General features: G+C 40.9%; 1 protein-coding gene across 2 annotated transcripts in view; it reads right to left on the bottom strand.

The window, feature by feature from the left end:
* Positions 1-13,221, bottom strand: part of tmem214 (transmembrane protein 214) — a 47,044-nt gene extending 33,823 nt beyond the window's left edge. The window contains exons 1-2 of one of the 2 annotated variants that reach the window (XM_078213038.1): positions 12,929-13,221; positions 417-622 (exon numbers count right to left, since the gene is read on the bottom strand). In XM_078213038.1, the coding sequence (XP_078069164.1) occupies positions 417-622; positions 12,929-13,052 (330 nt within the window). In that variant the 5' untranslated portion in view covers positions 13,053-13,221. Of the gene's footprint in view, positions 1-416; positions 623-12,924 lie in introns of both variants that reach the window. The other variant, XM_078213039.1, reaches the window with a different exon arrangement.
* Positions 13,222-15,724: the final 2,503 nt, after the last annotated feature.

Here is a 15,724-nt window from a genome sequence, read left to right as displayed (position 1 = left end):
CGGAGTTAAATATTGGGGCTCAAGCTCTCCAATTTCAAAAGTGACATCAAAATCACTTTATTTAATTTGCCAGAAAATAAAAACATAATAGCTTAATAGCACAATACATAGCTTAGTAACATAGCTCAGAAGTTGAAATGAAATAAAGCTGAATGTCCAAAGACTAACATCCAATATTGGTTATGTCAAATAGTGTGAGAATGCCAAAATTCCATTCTTAAAATGTTACTGAACACGAATTGCAAAAGAGGAGTAAATAGTGACATTCAACCAATAACAATTTCCAAGAAAAGATGGCTAAGGATTCAATTTTGCTAAACTTTTACTAGGTTTCCAACTGAAACTACTTTGGTACAGCAAATGAAATCTATAAAATTGAAAGGCCAGAAAATAGGAATATATTTTTGTGCCCATACAGCTTTAACAGCAGCCTCCAAAGAGGGAAACCTCTTGTGCTTCAGTCCTGCATCACCACTGGGTTTCTTGATCATCTTTCCTCCAGAGGAAGACTTCTGCTGCTGGTACTCGGAAGCTGATATTGGAGGAACTTGCTCTTTGTTTTGTTTCTTCCCCATTTTCTCAAATCCAAGCTCAAAGAGGGTTTCAGAAGGTTTCAAAGGAGCTACAGAAAGAAAAGAAAATTGTCCATCAGGTGAAATTATATTTGACAGACTGATTTCCTAGTCACCAAACATAACTGAAGCCACTTTTCAGGACCAACTAAATATTGCTAACAGTTATGTTTAAGCAATAAAATTAGACATCTCCACAGCATTAACACAACTGCAATTCCATTAGATTTCAAATAAATAAAGGCTGCATATCATGATAGGACAAGCTGTCCAGAGAAATTGAGTGGAAATATTACTCATTTGAAAACAAACACTAACATTTCCATATGGCAAATTCCCACATGACATGCTGAAAGCGCGACCAAATCTCGACTAATGCATTGTGAACTCTGCAATAGAGTTGAATATCCTAGTATCAGGGAGGAGAAAATAAAAGCAGGAATTATTTGGCTCAGTCCTCTAATGTTTACTAGATTGCTCTTGTTCAGATGGGAAAGAGAAAACACAGAGCAGAATGAAAAAGTGTTATTTTGGATTAGGAAGGCACACGCGCCTATACAAATCGACTAATGACTAGAAAATCATGCATTTTCTATATCAAGAAGACGCAGCGTGCATATCTTGTGATTCTTCCAATTGAAGAAACAAAGGGATACTATCCACCAGTTTTGCCTCTCCACAGTACACTTGGTAGGATGAAGGAGTCCTTGTAGTTCCAATAGTGGGGACCACAATATAAAAAGGTACTTTTTCTTTCAGCCAACACAGCCTGACCTTCATGCTCTCCAAGTTGTTAGGAGTCATTTTGACAATAGCCTCTCCTTTTTCTAACCCACCCCTCTATCACCACCACCCCTCCCACAGACAAAAAGGCAGAGGCATGGGATTGCTGTGAATAAAGGCTTGAGACAGAGGCAAGGTTTGTATCTCAACTCCCATTCCACCACAAAAACAGCAACATAAGCCTCCAGGGATTTCAGCCCCACTGTTTCCATCCAGTTCTAATATTTCATGTCTAACTGTTGAACAAAGTGAGCATTGGCAGAGTTCTGGAAGCAAGCTGCTCCCTACCTTGGTAGGAGACAATAGCCAAACAGATCAAATGGTAGAAAACCTAAAAATGCATTTCAAAGTTGGTTTATAAGAGAAATGATGTTAGCAGTTTGCCTGCTCAGGTGAACGTAAAAGATCCTCTAGCTTTAACCAAAGAACAAAAGGGCTCCAGTACCCTCACCCAATATTCCTCACTCAATTTAAATCAATTATTTGGGTCACTCAACTGCAGGGGAGTTTGTTATACACAAATTCCTCATTTGCATACATGTCTCTGTACCTCACTTCAACGGCAATCCATTGATTTGAAAGATCAATGACACTACATGAAGGCAATGTTGCCCAATTTAATTAAAGCAGACCACTGAATTATTCCTTCTGACTAAAAAGAAATGATTGCCAGTAAGGTCATCTTTGTTTACTTGAGGAAAGACACTTTTTTAGCCATTAATTTGTGTGTATGGTTGTGAAACTTTGCTGATAACACAAAGGTAGAAAGGAGTGCAACTTGTGAAGAGGACACAAGGGGCAGGATTACACCCCACCGCCACCCCTTCCCCCATACGGCATGTCTCGCAGCAGTGGAGGCAGCCTACCTTTGACCAGCAATATGATCTTCTGATCCCGTCAATGCACCTCTGGCCACTGGGAAACCCATGGAGGGGGTCTGCTGTCAGGAGGACCAGAATATCCCATCAGCAACAACAGCCAAAAAACTCTGGCCAATGAGGCTGCAAAGGGATATAGATAGGTTAAGTGAGTGGATAAAAAAAAAATGGCAGATGTAATATAATGTGGGAAGACATGAACGTATCCACTTTGAAGAAAGAATTGAAAGGCAGCATACTATTTAAACGGAGAAAGATTGTAGAACTCTGCAGCACAGAGGGATCTGGGTGCCCCGGTTCATGAATCAGGAAAACTTAGTCTGCAATTGCAGCAAGTGATCAGGAAGGCAGATGGAATGTTGTTTATTGCAAGAGGAATTGAATAGAAAAATAGGGACCAAAAGAGAAAACGTTGAAAATCTCAGCAGGTCTGGCAGCATCTGTAAGGAGAGAAAAGAGCTGATGTTGCGAGTCCAGGTGACCTTTTGTCAAAGCATCTGCAGTAATTTGCTTTTGTCCAGAAAAATAGGGATTTTAGGTTTTACAGGCATCAGTGAGGCAACATCTGGAGTACTGTGAACAATTTGTCTCTTTAGGAAGAAAGAATATAAATGCATTACAAGTAGTTGAGAAAAGGTTCAACTGATAGATGATTACCTTATGAGGAAAGATTGGACAAGTTGGGCCTGTACCCATTTGAGTTTAGAAGAATGAAGTGTGATCTTATTGAAACACAAGATTGTCATGAGGGAATTGACAGGGTGGATGCAGAGAGAGATGCTCTCCCCTTGAGAAGCACTAGAACTGGGGTTTTTGGGAGGGGAGGGCAGAGAGAAACAGTTTTAAAAAGGAGTCTCCCATTTAAGACAGATGAGAACAGTTTTTTCTGAGGATCATGAATCTTTGGAACTCGATTCCCCAGAGAGCAGCAGAGGCAGGGTTATTGAATAAGGTGGGGGTAGATAGGTTTTTGACTAAGAAGGGATTCAAAGTTTATTGGGTAGGCAGAATGTTAAGTGGAGGTGCAATCAAATCAGCCATGATCTTACTGAAAGGCAGAGCAGGCTCGATGGAGCCGAATGGCCCACTCCTGCTCCTAATTCTATAGTCATATGTATGTTAGTATGATGTTTTTCATTAAAATAACTATTTGAAATTGAAGTGTAGCATAACAAATCAGTTCTTTACCTTATTTTTTTAAATGAAAAAAGATTTTTCTCACATTAATGCGACCCACTGGCAAGGTTTAACATCTCATTTGCAGCTCCCAAAGTCACATGTGGCTCTGGAGGCACAGGTTGCAGACCCTGAACTTGAAAAAAAATTGCTTCAAAGTTTATTACACATTTAAAATGGCCTTGCATTTTGGCAATCCCAAATAGTTGGCTGCACTCTTAGAAAAACCTGACCAGATAGGCCGCTGAAACCTTGTGTAAGGAATTGTTCGAGTTAAAGCTGTTAAGTTTAGAGGACCAGGTCTCATGTTTGTACATGCTCAGAAACTGATGAAAAGCACGATCATAATTCTGAGTCCGATTTTCACAATCAGTTTAAAGAGATTCTTCACAAAGACATCCTCTCCATGTTCCATTGAGAATTGCTCATATCTTGCACACAATACTACTCATGCTTTTATTGTTCCTGCTGCTTCTATTAACTGCATACCCAGCCTTTGACTCTCCACATGGGAGAGACTGCAAGACAGTAATCCTAAGAATGGTTCCTGGGCAGTGCTGCTTGCAATACAGAACCATCTAAGGACCATATCTGAATTGGCCTACTTGGATACAGCCGTCTATCTCAGATTCCCAACCATTCCTTACTTGCCATTTTAAGATTAGCCTGTCATACTCCAGTTCAGTAAGGTTAACAGTCAGCAGTATAGAGCGGAACCAACTAGCCTCGAAAAAATCCTTATTCGAATGTAATCAGAAATACAGCTTGCAAACTCTGAAACTGTTAAGTGGAATTATAGAAATATGAGCTTATCCTGTACATTTGCCATGACCTGGCATTCACAGACTTGTGTATTACTCACATCTTTTTCAGATGTCTCGGGTACCAAACAGATTTCATCTTAACTGTTGCTTTCTCCCTCCTGAAAAAGTTGGAAGAGTTGCAATGTTGATTTACACCAACTTACATTCATCACAGCACAAGAAATGAATTTGTTTAGTCAATTGATTTTCAGGTATTTGGATGCAAGGTGGTCAGTTTGGATTACCCAGGAGCCTTCCAAGCACCTACACTAGTGATCTGTGACAAAAATGAGTTTGCGATTCATCACAGTTGCAGATGTCACCCTTGGTTGGTATCCAGGAAGCTTCCTAGTTCTTTGAACTTCCTGTAACAACTGCTGCTGGCACAGGCTGCAAAGATATTCAACTATGGAGGTCCTAACATTACACAGTAAATGCAATAAGTTTCAAACAGATGTCACATGATCAAGTGACCTCCAGAGTTGGCAATCCTAGCCTAGCATCACTAAAAGGAGCATGAGGAGTGGGCAGCAAAAGAACCAAATCGCTGATTGGCTACGTCACTAAAACAAAAACAACATGTAGTGTAGAAGTAGCAAAAATATAGTAAGAGTACAGGAAGGATGTAAATAAGGTTGAAAGAGTGCAGAGAAGGTTCACAAGGATGTTGCCAGGACTTGAGAAGCTGAGTTACAGAGAGAGATCGAATAGGTTGGGACTTTATTCCCTGGAGCGTAGAAGAATGAGGGGAGATTTGATAGAGGTGTATAAGATTTTGATGGGTATAGATAGAGTGAATGCAAGCAGGCTTTTTCCACTGAGGCTAGGGGAGAAAAAAAACCAGAGCGCATGGGTTAAGGGTGAAAGGAGAAAAGTTTAAAGGGAATATTGGGAGGGGCTTCTTCATGCAGAGAGTGGTGGGAATGTGGAATGAGCTGCTGGATAAAGTGGTAAATGTGGGGTCACTTTTAACATTTAAGAAAAACTTGAACAGGCTCATGGATGAGGGGTGTGTGGAGGGATATGGTCCAAGTGCAGGTCAGTGGGACGAGGCAAAAAATGGTTCGGCACAGACAAGAAGGGCCAAAAGGCCTGTTTCTGAGCTGTAATTTTCTATGGTTCTATTTCTATAGTACAACCTAGATGACAATGATAAAACAAACAAGCCTAAAGCAAGGCTCAAAATCACAATTTAGCAGTTTTTGAGGGGGGGGGGGGGGGGGGGGGGGAGAGAAAAAAAGTCTACAACTCAATTCTCGCCCCATTCTATGGTTATGTTCATTGAACTTGTGAATTTTATAATAATGGGATATTATCTGCACTTAGAATTGCTCCTCACCAAATTTCATCAAGCAAAGAACTGTGGAAATGTTTTTTTATTCATTTGTCTATAAAGTGCAAGATGCTCACTTAAAATTAGCCAGTCTATTTTCATGAGATAAACATACAAGTCCAGCAGATTTAAGACTCTCAGCTGACCAGCGTGGTAATTTCTTTAGTTATTTGATGATTCTCCCAGTGAAAGTGGCTTGGATGTTTGACAATATTAAAGAAAGTGTCGAGATTGTTATTGAGTCATATTGGCATTGAGTGCTTATTTGTTCTGGTAAACATTGCAGGAGACTTACTAAAGCACAAGCCAAGTAAACAGGTTAATCCTTCCATTTCTTATGCTCAATTCTGGCTTAGACTCAAATGAATAAGCTGGCTCTGGGCATTATGAATTTGAATACTTTGTTATGTCCAAATTCACTATTTTGGCAGAACAGGCATTGGATACAGAAATCAGAACCAGAGCTACATATTACCAACTCTCTGCAAGAACAACCCACCCATTTCTTTTCCATGTGAGGCAAAATGTGAGAAATTACAGACCAGTTACTTTAACATCTGTTGTTGGGGAAGTGTTAGACTCAATCAAGGAAGCAATATCAGGACATTTAGAAAATCAAAACCCTATCCATCACAGTCATCATGGTTTTATGAAGTAAAAATCATGTTTGGCTAATTTGCTAGAGTTCCTCGAGGATGTAACAAACAAAGTGGATAATGGGAATCCTGTGAATGTAGTATATCTGGGACTTCTGGAAGGCAATTGATAAGGCGCCGCACAAAAGGTTAATTCACAAGGTTAGATCACGTGGGATTAGGGTTAATTCATTTGATTGGATAGGTGACTGGCTTATGGACAGAAGACAGAAAACTAGCATGCAGGTACACCAGATAATAAAGAAAGCGAATGGAATGTTGGCATTTATAGCTAAAGGAATAGAATATAAAGGTAAGGAAGTTGCAACTATACAAGGCATTGGTAAGGCCGCACCTGGAGTATTGTGCACAGTTTTGGTCCCCTTATTTGAGAAAAGATGTAGTGGCATTGGAGGCATTTCAGAGGAGATTGATTCCAGAGATGAGGGTTTGTCGTATGAAGCGAGATTGAACAGTTAAGGCCTATATTCTCTGGAATTTAGAAGAATGAGGGGAGATCAAATTGAGGTATACAAGATGATAAAAGGTATGGATAAAGTAGATGTGGAGCAGATGCTTTCCCCTGTGGGGCATTCTAGGATGAGAGGTCAGTCTTAGGATAAGGGGTAGCAAATTTAAAACAGTTGAGGAGAAACTACTTCTCCCAAAGGGTTGTGAATCTGGAATTCGCTACCCCAAAGTGCGATGGATGCTGGGACAAAGGGTAAATTTGAGGAGTTAGACAGATTTTTAATTGGTAATGGGTTGAAGGGTTATGAGGAGAAGGCAGGAAAATGGGGATGAGGAGCATATCAGCCATGATCAAGTGGCAGAGAGGACTTGATAGGCCAAATGGCCCAATTCTGCTCCTATATCTTATGAACTCTTATGTGTGACCATGCAATTTTTTGCAAGTAATTATCTAATTCCCTTTTGAATGCCCATGATCAAATCTGATCACACAAGTAGTGCATTCCAGATCATAACCATGCATTAAAAAAAAGTGTTTTTCCTCATGTTATCTTTTATCATTCACCCTCAAATCAGTTTTCTATGGTTCTCAACAGTTATGCAGAACAATTAGATACACTTTGAATTGTCAGAATTGGCAAATGATCTCAGTCCAAAAGGAGCAAAAAAAGTTTGTTGCTGTGGTACTGGATTCATTTGGACAATATGTGAAGACAGCAACAGACGGTGGGAAGCTTTTTCCCAGATCAGATGTGACTATCACGAGGGGTCACGGGCTCAAGGTGAGAGGGGCGAAGTATAACTCAGATATTAGAGGGATTTTTTTTTTTTTACACAGAGGGTGGTGGGGGCCTGGAATGCGCTGCCAAGTAGGGTGGTGGAGGCAGACACGCTGACATCGTTTAAGACTTACCTGGATAGTCACATGAGCAGCCTGGAAATGGAGGGATACAAACGATTGGTCTAGTTGGACCAAGGAGCGGCACAGGCTTGGAGGGCCGAAGGGCCTGTTTCCTGTGCTGTACTGTTCTTTGTTCTTTGTAGTTACGTCCCCTGCAGTCAAAAGCCTGCCAACACTCAAAGTGACCAGTTGGACAAGACAACAAGCATCTGTGAAACAATCTTCATAGTACAATACACAATACTGCCCACGACATCAAAGCAGTACGTAACCATGTGTGACATCAAGGAGCTCTAGCAAAAATGAAGGCAACGAGAATCAGGAGGAAAATACTCCACTAGCTGGGAGTCATACCTAGCACGAAGGAAGATCGTTGCAGTTGTTGGGAGGTCAATCATTTCAGCACCTGGACATCACTGCAGGAGTCCCTCAGAGTAGTGCCCTCAGCCAAGCCATCATCGACCTTCATTCTCTCCATCACAAGGTCAGAAGTGGGGATTGTCACTGATGATTGCAGTGCTTAGAACCATTCAATGTCTCAGATACTGAAGCATTCTGTGCCCACATGCACAAGACTTGGACAACATTATGGCTTGGACCGGTAGTGACTAGTAACCTTTATGCCAACGACCATCTCCAAAAAGAGAACTTAACCATTTCCCCTCAACACACATTACAATTCCCATTACTGAATCCCAAACCAATGACATCCTGGTGGTCACCAGCAGCAAACTGAGTTGGACCAGCCATAAATACTGTGAACAGGGTCAGAGGCTGGGAATTCTGTGGCAAGTAACTCATCTGACTCCCCAAAAGCCTGTCCACCAACAACAAAGCACAAGTCAGGAGCAGCTCTGACAACACAAAAAGTTTGACACCACCTAAGACAAAGCAACCCACTTGATCATTGACCTCATCGAATATCTTAAACATTAACTCATACCACCATTGGCATGCAGTAGCAGCTGCATGCAACATTTACGTGATATAGTGCTGCAACTCACCAAGGTTCCTTCAATAGGTTCATTTGCCTTGTCTCTGCCTGGTTTCCTCCCACACTCAAAAGATGTGCACTGGCCATGCTAAATTGCCTCTTAGCATCTCAAGGCGTAGGTTAAATACTTGGGGTTATAGGGGTGGGGGCAGGAGAATGGGCCTAGGTAAAATGCTCTGGTGGAGAGTCAGTGCTGACTGAATGGGCCAAATGGCCTCCTTCTGCACTGTAGAGGTTCTACGATAATAGCACCTTCCAAACTGATTGCCTCCACCATCTCGGCAGAGATGAGCAGCAGGGGCATGGGAACTAACCTGCAAGTTCCCCTCCAAGATAAACACCATCTTGATTTGGAAATATCATAATTTCTTCACTGTTGCTGGATCAAAAGCCCGGAATGCCTTTCTACACCAGATGGACTTAGTTTAAAATAGCAGCTCACCATCACCATCTGAAGGATTGTTTGGGAAATAGACATTGCCTTGTCAGTGATGTTCACATTCCAAATGGATTGTGAAAAAGAAAAGGTCCACTAACAACATTCTGGTTGCAGTGTAAACTACTGCAGTACAGTAACTCATCAAGCTTGTGTCAAAGCATCTCCCAGCCTAACGTTCACCACCAATGGCAAGAAATTCACCATAAGTGCACAGTCATTCAAGTTCTCTCCAATTTAAATACCATCTCATTTTTAAGTGTTATTTTGTATATAGTTTGTAATTAATTGCATGCACATGAATATTAACTGTAGTTTCATTTAAGCAAACCAAAATCTTATTGAAACTGTAGTGCGGTTGATTTAGCAGGTATGTTGGCAATATTTATTTCTGTAACAAACGCAAGATTAAATGAATATTGGCCTCAGCACCATCATTCACTAACTGGCTGTCCAGAGAATAAGAGTATTGTGCCTTCATTATTGCCAGGTCAAAAAAATGTTTCTGCCTTTAGCCATTGTGGGAGCACAAATCACCACAGACTACAAAAGGTGGAGTTCCACCTCCTCAGAGCTTACTTGGGATGGGCAATAAAAGCAGCCATACCATTGCTGCCTGCAGGCTGGAGAAAAAAGAAATCAGTAACTTTAGCAAAAATAAGAGGAAAGTGAACTTTATGAAATACTTAAAAATTAAACAGCTGAGGAACACAAAACTATCAAGGTTGGAAATATAGCAGGTCCATTAATATCCAAAGAAAATAAAACCAATAGATTCAAAAAAGGCAGAAGTTCCACATCCAAAACATGGTAGAGATACTGCCAGAGCTACATATTGCCAGAATCTTTCAATGAGTAACAGAGTAAAGGAAAAGTCACTATCGTCGCAGATGACCATAGGCTATGACTGGTGGTGAGGATCACCACACCTTAGGCGAGGGGGCAAGGTTGGACTTCATGAATTACCTCAGCCAATATGGGAATTGAACCTGCGCTGCTGGCGTCACTCTGCAGTAAGAGAATATGATGCTGCACAATGCATCAGTATCTAATGCAGGGCAATTATCATGTCTGCAGGGCACTTAATCTGAGGGATTAGCTCAAAGGATAGGATACTTGCTTAGCATGTGAGAAGTAGCAGGATGGATGCCTGCATCCTCCAATGTTTTGGGGAGGCAGTGGCCTAGTGGTATTATTGCTAGACTATTAATCCAAAAACTGTGTTCTGGGAGCCTGGGTTTGAATCCCACCACAGCAGGTGGCAGACTTTTAACTCAATAAAAAAAATCTGGAATTAAGAATCTATTGATGACCATGAAACCATTGTCTATTGTCAGAAAAACTATCTGGTTTACTAATGTCCATTAGGGAAGGATATCTGCCGTCCTTACTGGTCTGGCCTACATGTGACTCCAGAGCCACAGCAACGTAGTTGACTTTCAACTGCCCTCTAAACAAAGGCAACTAGGGATGGGCAATAAATGCTCACCAGCCAGCAACACCCACGTCCCACAAATGAATTTTAAAAAACAGTTGTAGAGACTAAGCACAAAGTTGATGCTCACATATTCCACAACCATTTGCTCCAGGTGAAGTTACTACCTTATAGCAAGAACCTTTTGCATCAGGCCAATGCACTCAGTGTCTATCACCTTTGGTGGAAAAAAACCTATAGAGACAGAAGTGCATCTCTCAAGCAGCATTCACAAAAGAGCCTATGCAAAAGGGAGATGTGTTTAAGCCTTTTGTTTTGGAATTACATACAGGAAAACTGAAAAATAAACTCATTAATAAATTGTGGTCTCACAACTTAGGCAGTGTCAGAGCCGCAAAAGGGTGTCCCAACTTGACTTTTGCTTTACAAAACTCTGCCTCACTGAGGATTATTTAATTCTGGCTGTGGAAAAAATTATTCCTTGTACTTCAATAGGCAGAATCTTTCAACAATGTTGTAGGCACGACACAGGCAAGAACCAGCAAAATTAAAATCATCCGAGTGAAAAAAAACCCAGATAATCAAGGACACGACACATTTCAATCAGAACAAAGGCAGTTCTACTCGAACCAATACTCTGATATGCATCATATGCCATCTGGTCCTTTTAAAATCACTGCTGTACTAGACAGTAAAATCACCATTAAACATTTCTATAAGGCATAGGAATAGAAGGCGGCCATTCGGCCCATTGAGTCTACTCCACCATTCAATGAGATCATGGCTGATCTTAGAATCCTCAACTCCACTTTCCCACCTTATCCCCATAACCCTAGATTCCCTTATCGATTAAAAACCTTTAAGACCCAAGTATTTAGCAGTTGCTAAACAAAAGAAAACTGAGCGACATAAAGTTGCAACCATGAATACAGGCTCATGGAGGTAATCATTTGTGAAATATGCTGGGGAGAGTTTAATTTGTTACTTTTAATTACTAAAAATTGATTTTAGAGTGGTCTCTGCACTAATTTCAACTAGCCTATGGTGGCTTCCTGAAGGCAGTCACCCATCTCATGGTCATGTGCTCTCAATTTATACTTAGCTTTACTCTGGAGCAGACTTTAGAACTATTTTTCATAAGTGGACGGGCAGTAGTTTAAAAAAAATAAAACCAAATAGCTCAGTAAACTGATTATACAAATAAGTTAAACATTTGTATAGTTAATTGACTATCAGAGCTTTGACAAAGAGTCATCCAGACTTGACACATCAGCTCTGTTCTCTCTCCGCAGATGCTGTCAGACCTGCTGAGATTTTCCAGCATCCGCAGTAATTTGTTTTTAAATCTCAGTTGCAAAGATGTCTGCAGGCAAGTACCCAAGCAACATTCACATGAATAGCAGTCAGCTGGACAAAATACAAGATGCCCATTGAATCATATGCCAGCAAGGAATCACCATTTTCAGAAGAGACAAAACAGATGAGAAAAATCACAGCAACCAGAGAAGGGCTATGCTCTCAACATATTTTATTTATCCACTCTCCAATCAAATGACAAGTGCACAAAAGGGATGAGACAAGATGAAAGCTATAAATTCTATAGTAGATTTTTTTTGCATAGCACTGGAATGCTAGTATTAATACATGTAGTATTAACAAACACACCACTTCAAACTATTTTAAAAATTCAATTGGTATTAATTTCACATTAAAGTTACCATCACTGGCAATTCTCAAAAGTCATCTTAAACTTGTTTCAGTGTTGGAAAGTTCCTTAGAGTCATTGTGGCATGAATTTAAATCCCCTCATACCAATTTTAACTAACTGCTTATTTGGCCGATCCTAAATTGAAAACGAGCAGTTCTACTGAACAAGAAAAACAAAATATCAGAAACTGAATTCTTATCATGTGAATTTGATTTTTTTTAAAGTGCTGGCAAACACTACTAAGATACCTTCAACATTAAATTTTCAATTCACCCAATAGAATTAAAACAAGCTAGCCCAACAGAACTTGCGTACTTAAGCCAGATATTAAACAGTTTAATTGATATAATATCCAGAATAGTTAGCAAGACAAGGGCTAGACTTAAAAGCAACGTCACACTTTAGCAGCATTGACACTTCACCAAAATGATCATCACTGTCGAGGGTCTAATTACAAACACACGGTAAAATCCAAGTGAGAACTAATGCTCCCGCGCTGCTGCTACAGAAACCAACACTAGCTGAAACACACAATTTATAGCAGCGTAAAAAAGACTTACAACAGTGTCTCGAGAAACAACACTACAACCCTGATTCAAATCAAAATGTCAACCTGTCCGAATTAAGATGCTCAGTGTCAGCTCTGAACAGAGTACGTGAGCTAACCGCTAAAGGCGCACGGTGAGGCCCAGGGACCGCCACCATTTCCAGGCAGTGCTGTGTAAGGTTTAACCGGCACATGGGCCTCTCCCTCCGGAGCCACGCTGGGAAGGCCACTGACTCTAGAGAGGCTTCTTACTCACGGATTGGGTCTATCCGAGGCATGTTCTCGGTCAGAGCTTTCCGAGCCGATTTCTTTTCATTTCTAGTCAAAGTGGTTTTCTTGTTTTTCTTATTGACGATTTCCCACTTGCCAGCAGACGCCATTCCGGCCGAGTTGGCGAGCGGGCGGCCCAGGTGCTGGTTGCCGGGGTGGGGGGGGGGGGGGGAGGGGAGGTGCCGGTTGCCAGGGACCGGGCGCGAGCACCGAACTCCAAACCGCCGCCCACAAACAGCTCCAGGACTTTCTCAATCGGCCGCCTTTCAAACGCTGCCTTGTGACCAATCACAGCGGCCCCCGGCCGCCAGCTCCGCGTGCCACGTCCCCTGAATCCCCTGTGACGTCACAACGGCTCCGTGGGGGTGGCTAGAATGTGAGCCGGGTTAGCACGTTCCACTATACAGTCGGAACACTCACTGATGGAGGTTGACAGTGCATTTATAAGTAAATACATGGCATCTTGCCACAAGTTCTGAAAATAAACACTGCTACCTATGTTTAAATCCAACTGTGATGTGAAGTGGCCGGCCTTGGACTGGGGTGGGCACAGTAAGAAGTCTCACAACACCAGGTTAAAGTCCAACAGGTTTATTTGGAATCATGAGCTTTCGGAGCGCTGCTCCTTCATCGGGTGAGGGAAAATTCACAAACAGGGTACATATAAACACAGACTCAATTGCAATCCAACTGTGCTTTCCTGTACTACTTTTCATGCTCTTCTGACAGCCATTTCATCCCTATTCAACTTTTGATTTGATTTATTCATGAAAAGTTGTTTCTTGTGCACAATACAGACAAAACATGCTGTTCATATAGTACATAAGGGAGAAGGAAAGGAGAGGGTGCAGAATATAATGTCGCAGTTACAGAGAGGGTGTAGAAAAAGATAAGCTTAATATATGGTAAGTTCATTCAGAAGTCTGATGACAACAGGGAAGAAGTGTTCTTGAGTCAGTTGGTACATGTTCTCAGACTTTTGTATCTTTTTCCCAATGGAAGAAGGTCCTGATGCTACGATATAATACACAGGGGTTCTTAATTTCTTTGGGATTTGAATTATATGAATTCTGTCCGGCCCCCTCCCCACCCCATCCCAGAGCACCAGTAGGGTCTTCTCTTTGTAGGATACATTGCTTTTATATAAATTTACTTTTTTGCAGGAAGTATGTAAACTGCGCTGTTGTTTGGAAGTTAGACTGCTGATTGGGAAAGCTCACTGGGGGGAGTGCTGGTGGCTTCAGTTGTTTCATGTTGTGTACAATATTTGGGGTGGGGATGTTAATACTGAGTACTTTCTTTCCAAAATGTTAAAGAAAAAGATTTGCATTTATATCACGCCTTTCATAATTGCAGGAGATCCTAATCACACTTTGCAGCCATTGAAGCACTTCTGACCTGAACTCACTATTGTAATGAAGTAAAATACAAACCTGATATTTTTATTGGTTCTGTGCTTTTTTAATTTTATGAAATTAAGTATGAGAGAACTCACTGTCGTGCTGCACGCAGTACAAAACAAAGAAAAATTGGAACTCTGAAAATATAGGTTGTTGTAAGAATAAGGCAAATTACTGCGGATGTTGGAATCTGAAACAAAAACAGAAAATGTTGGAAAATCTCAGCAGGTCTGACAGCATTTGTGGAGAGAGAATTGAGCTAACATTTTGAGTCTGGATGACCCTTCATCAGAGCACAGGTTGTTGTAAGAACACATGTTTGTGTCTCTATTTATTTCTGCCTCATTTGTCTTGAATTCATTTTCTGTGGTTAGCACTGCTGCCTCACAGCACCAGGGACCCAGGTTCAATTCCAGCCTCTGGTGATCGTCTGTGTGGAGTTTGCACATACTCCCCGTATTTGCGTGGCTTTCCTCCTGTTGCTCTGGTTTCTTCCCACACTCCAAAGATGAGTTGGTTCGGTGGATTGGCCATGCTAAATTGCCCCTTAGTGTCCTAAAATGCGAATGTTAGGAAGATTAGCAGGGTAAATACCTAGGATTACAGGAAAGGGCCAGGGTGGTATCCTCTGTCAGAGAGTCGGTGCAGACTCGATGGGCTGAATGGCCTTCTGCACTGAAGGGATTCTATGAGTCTATGTTTAAATTTTGGTTTAGTTTATTTTATTTTGTCATTTTTGGCATTCTGTGGACAGAATGAACAGAAAAGGAGAAAATATAATCCAGTTGGAAATATGCAAATTGAAGCATAAGGCTGGAAAGTAGTTTTAGGATCCAGATGTTCTCCCAAATAATAGTGATGATGTCACTTACAGGATAATTTCCATAAGGGAATTGAGTCTCCTATGAAGCAAAACCTACATCTTTGTGCATGCCATAAATGGGGATACAATTATCCCTTAAATATATTGCATCGTCAACCATGTGAAATGTCCACCAAGTTCTTCAGTCTATTCCAAAAGGTGATAAATACCATTTAAAATATTGCTTTGTTTTCCAACGAAAAGTAATAAGCAGATTTTTTTACAACTAAGGTAACAGAAGTAGAAATGTAACAAGATATTAGTGCTTCTGCTCAACAATAAAGATAAAATCAGTTACGAAAAGGGGTTTAAACAGCTAGTTAGAAAATTATTTGTTACATAATTCATCATGTGGTAAGGCTTTTTGATGAAACACTTTCAACGGTGTAATGTTGCACATCAGTGATAGTTCATTTTTTAACCCATGTCAAATCCTGAAACTAAACTGAATTCAAGTTTATCATTACAACAAGAAGTTGCTAGGGATGCTGGAATTCTAAAATAACAACAGAAAAAGCTG

The sequence above is a fragment of the Mustelus asterias genome, chromosome 5, assembly GCF_964213995.1.
Source record: "Mustelus asterias chromosome 5, sMusAst1.hap1.1, whole genome shotgun sequence".
NCBI lineage: Eukaryota > Metazoa > Chordata > Chondrichthyes > Carcharhiniformes > Triakidae > Mustelus > Mustelus asterias.
The sequence above is the reverse complement of the archived record's forward strand: the minus strand, read 5'-3'. Positions and strand labels throughout refer to the sequence as shown.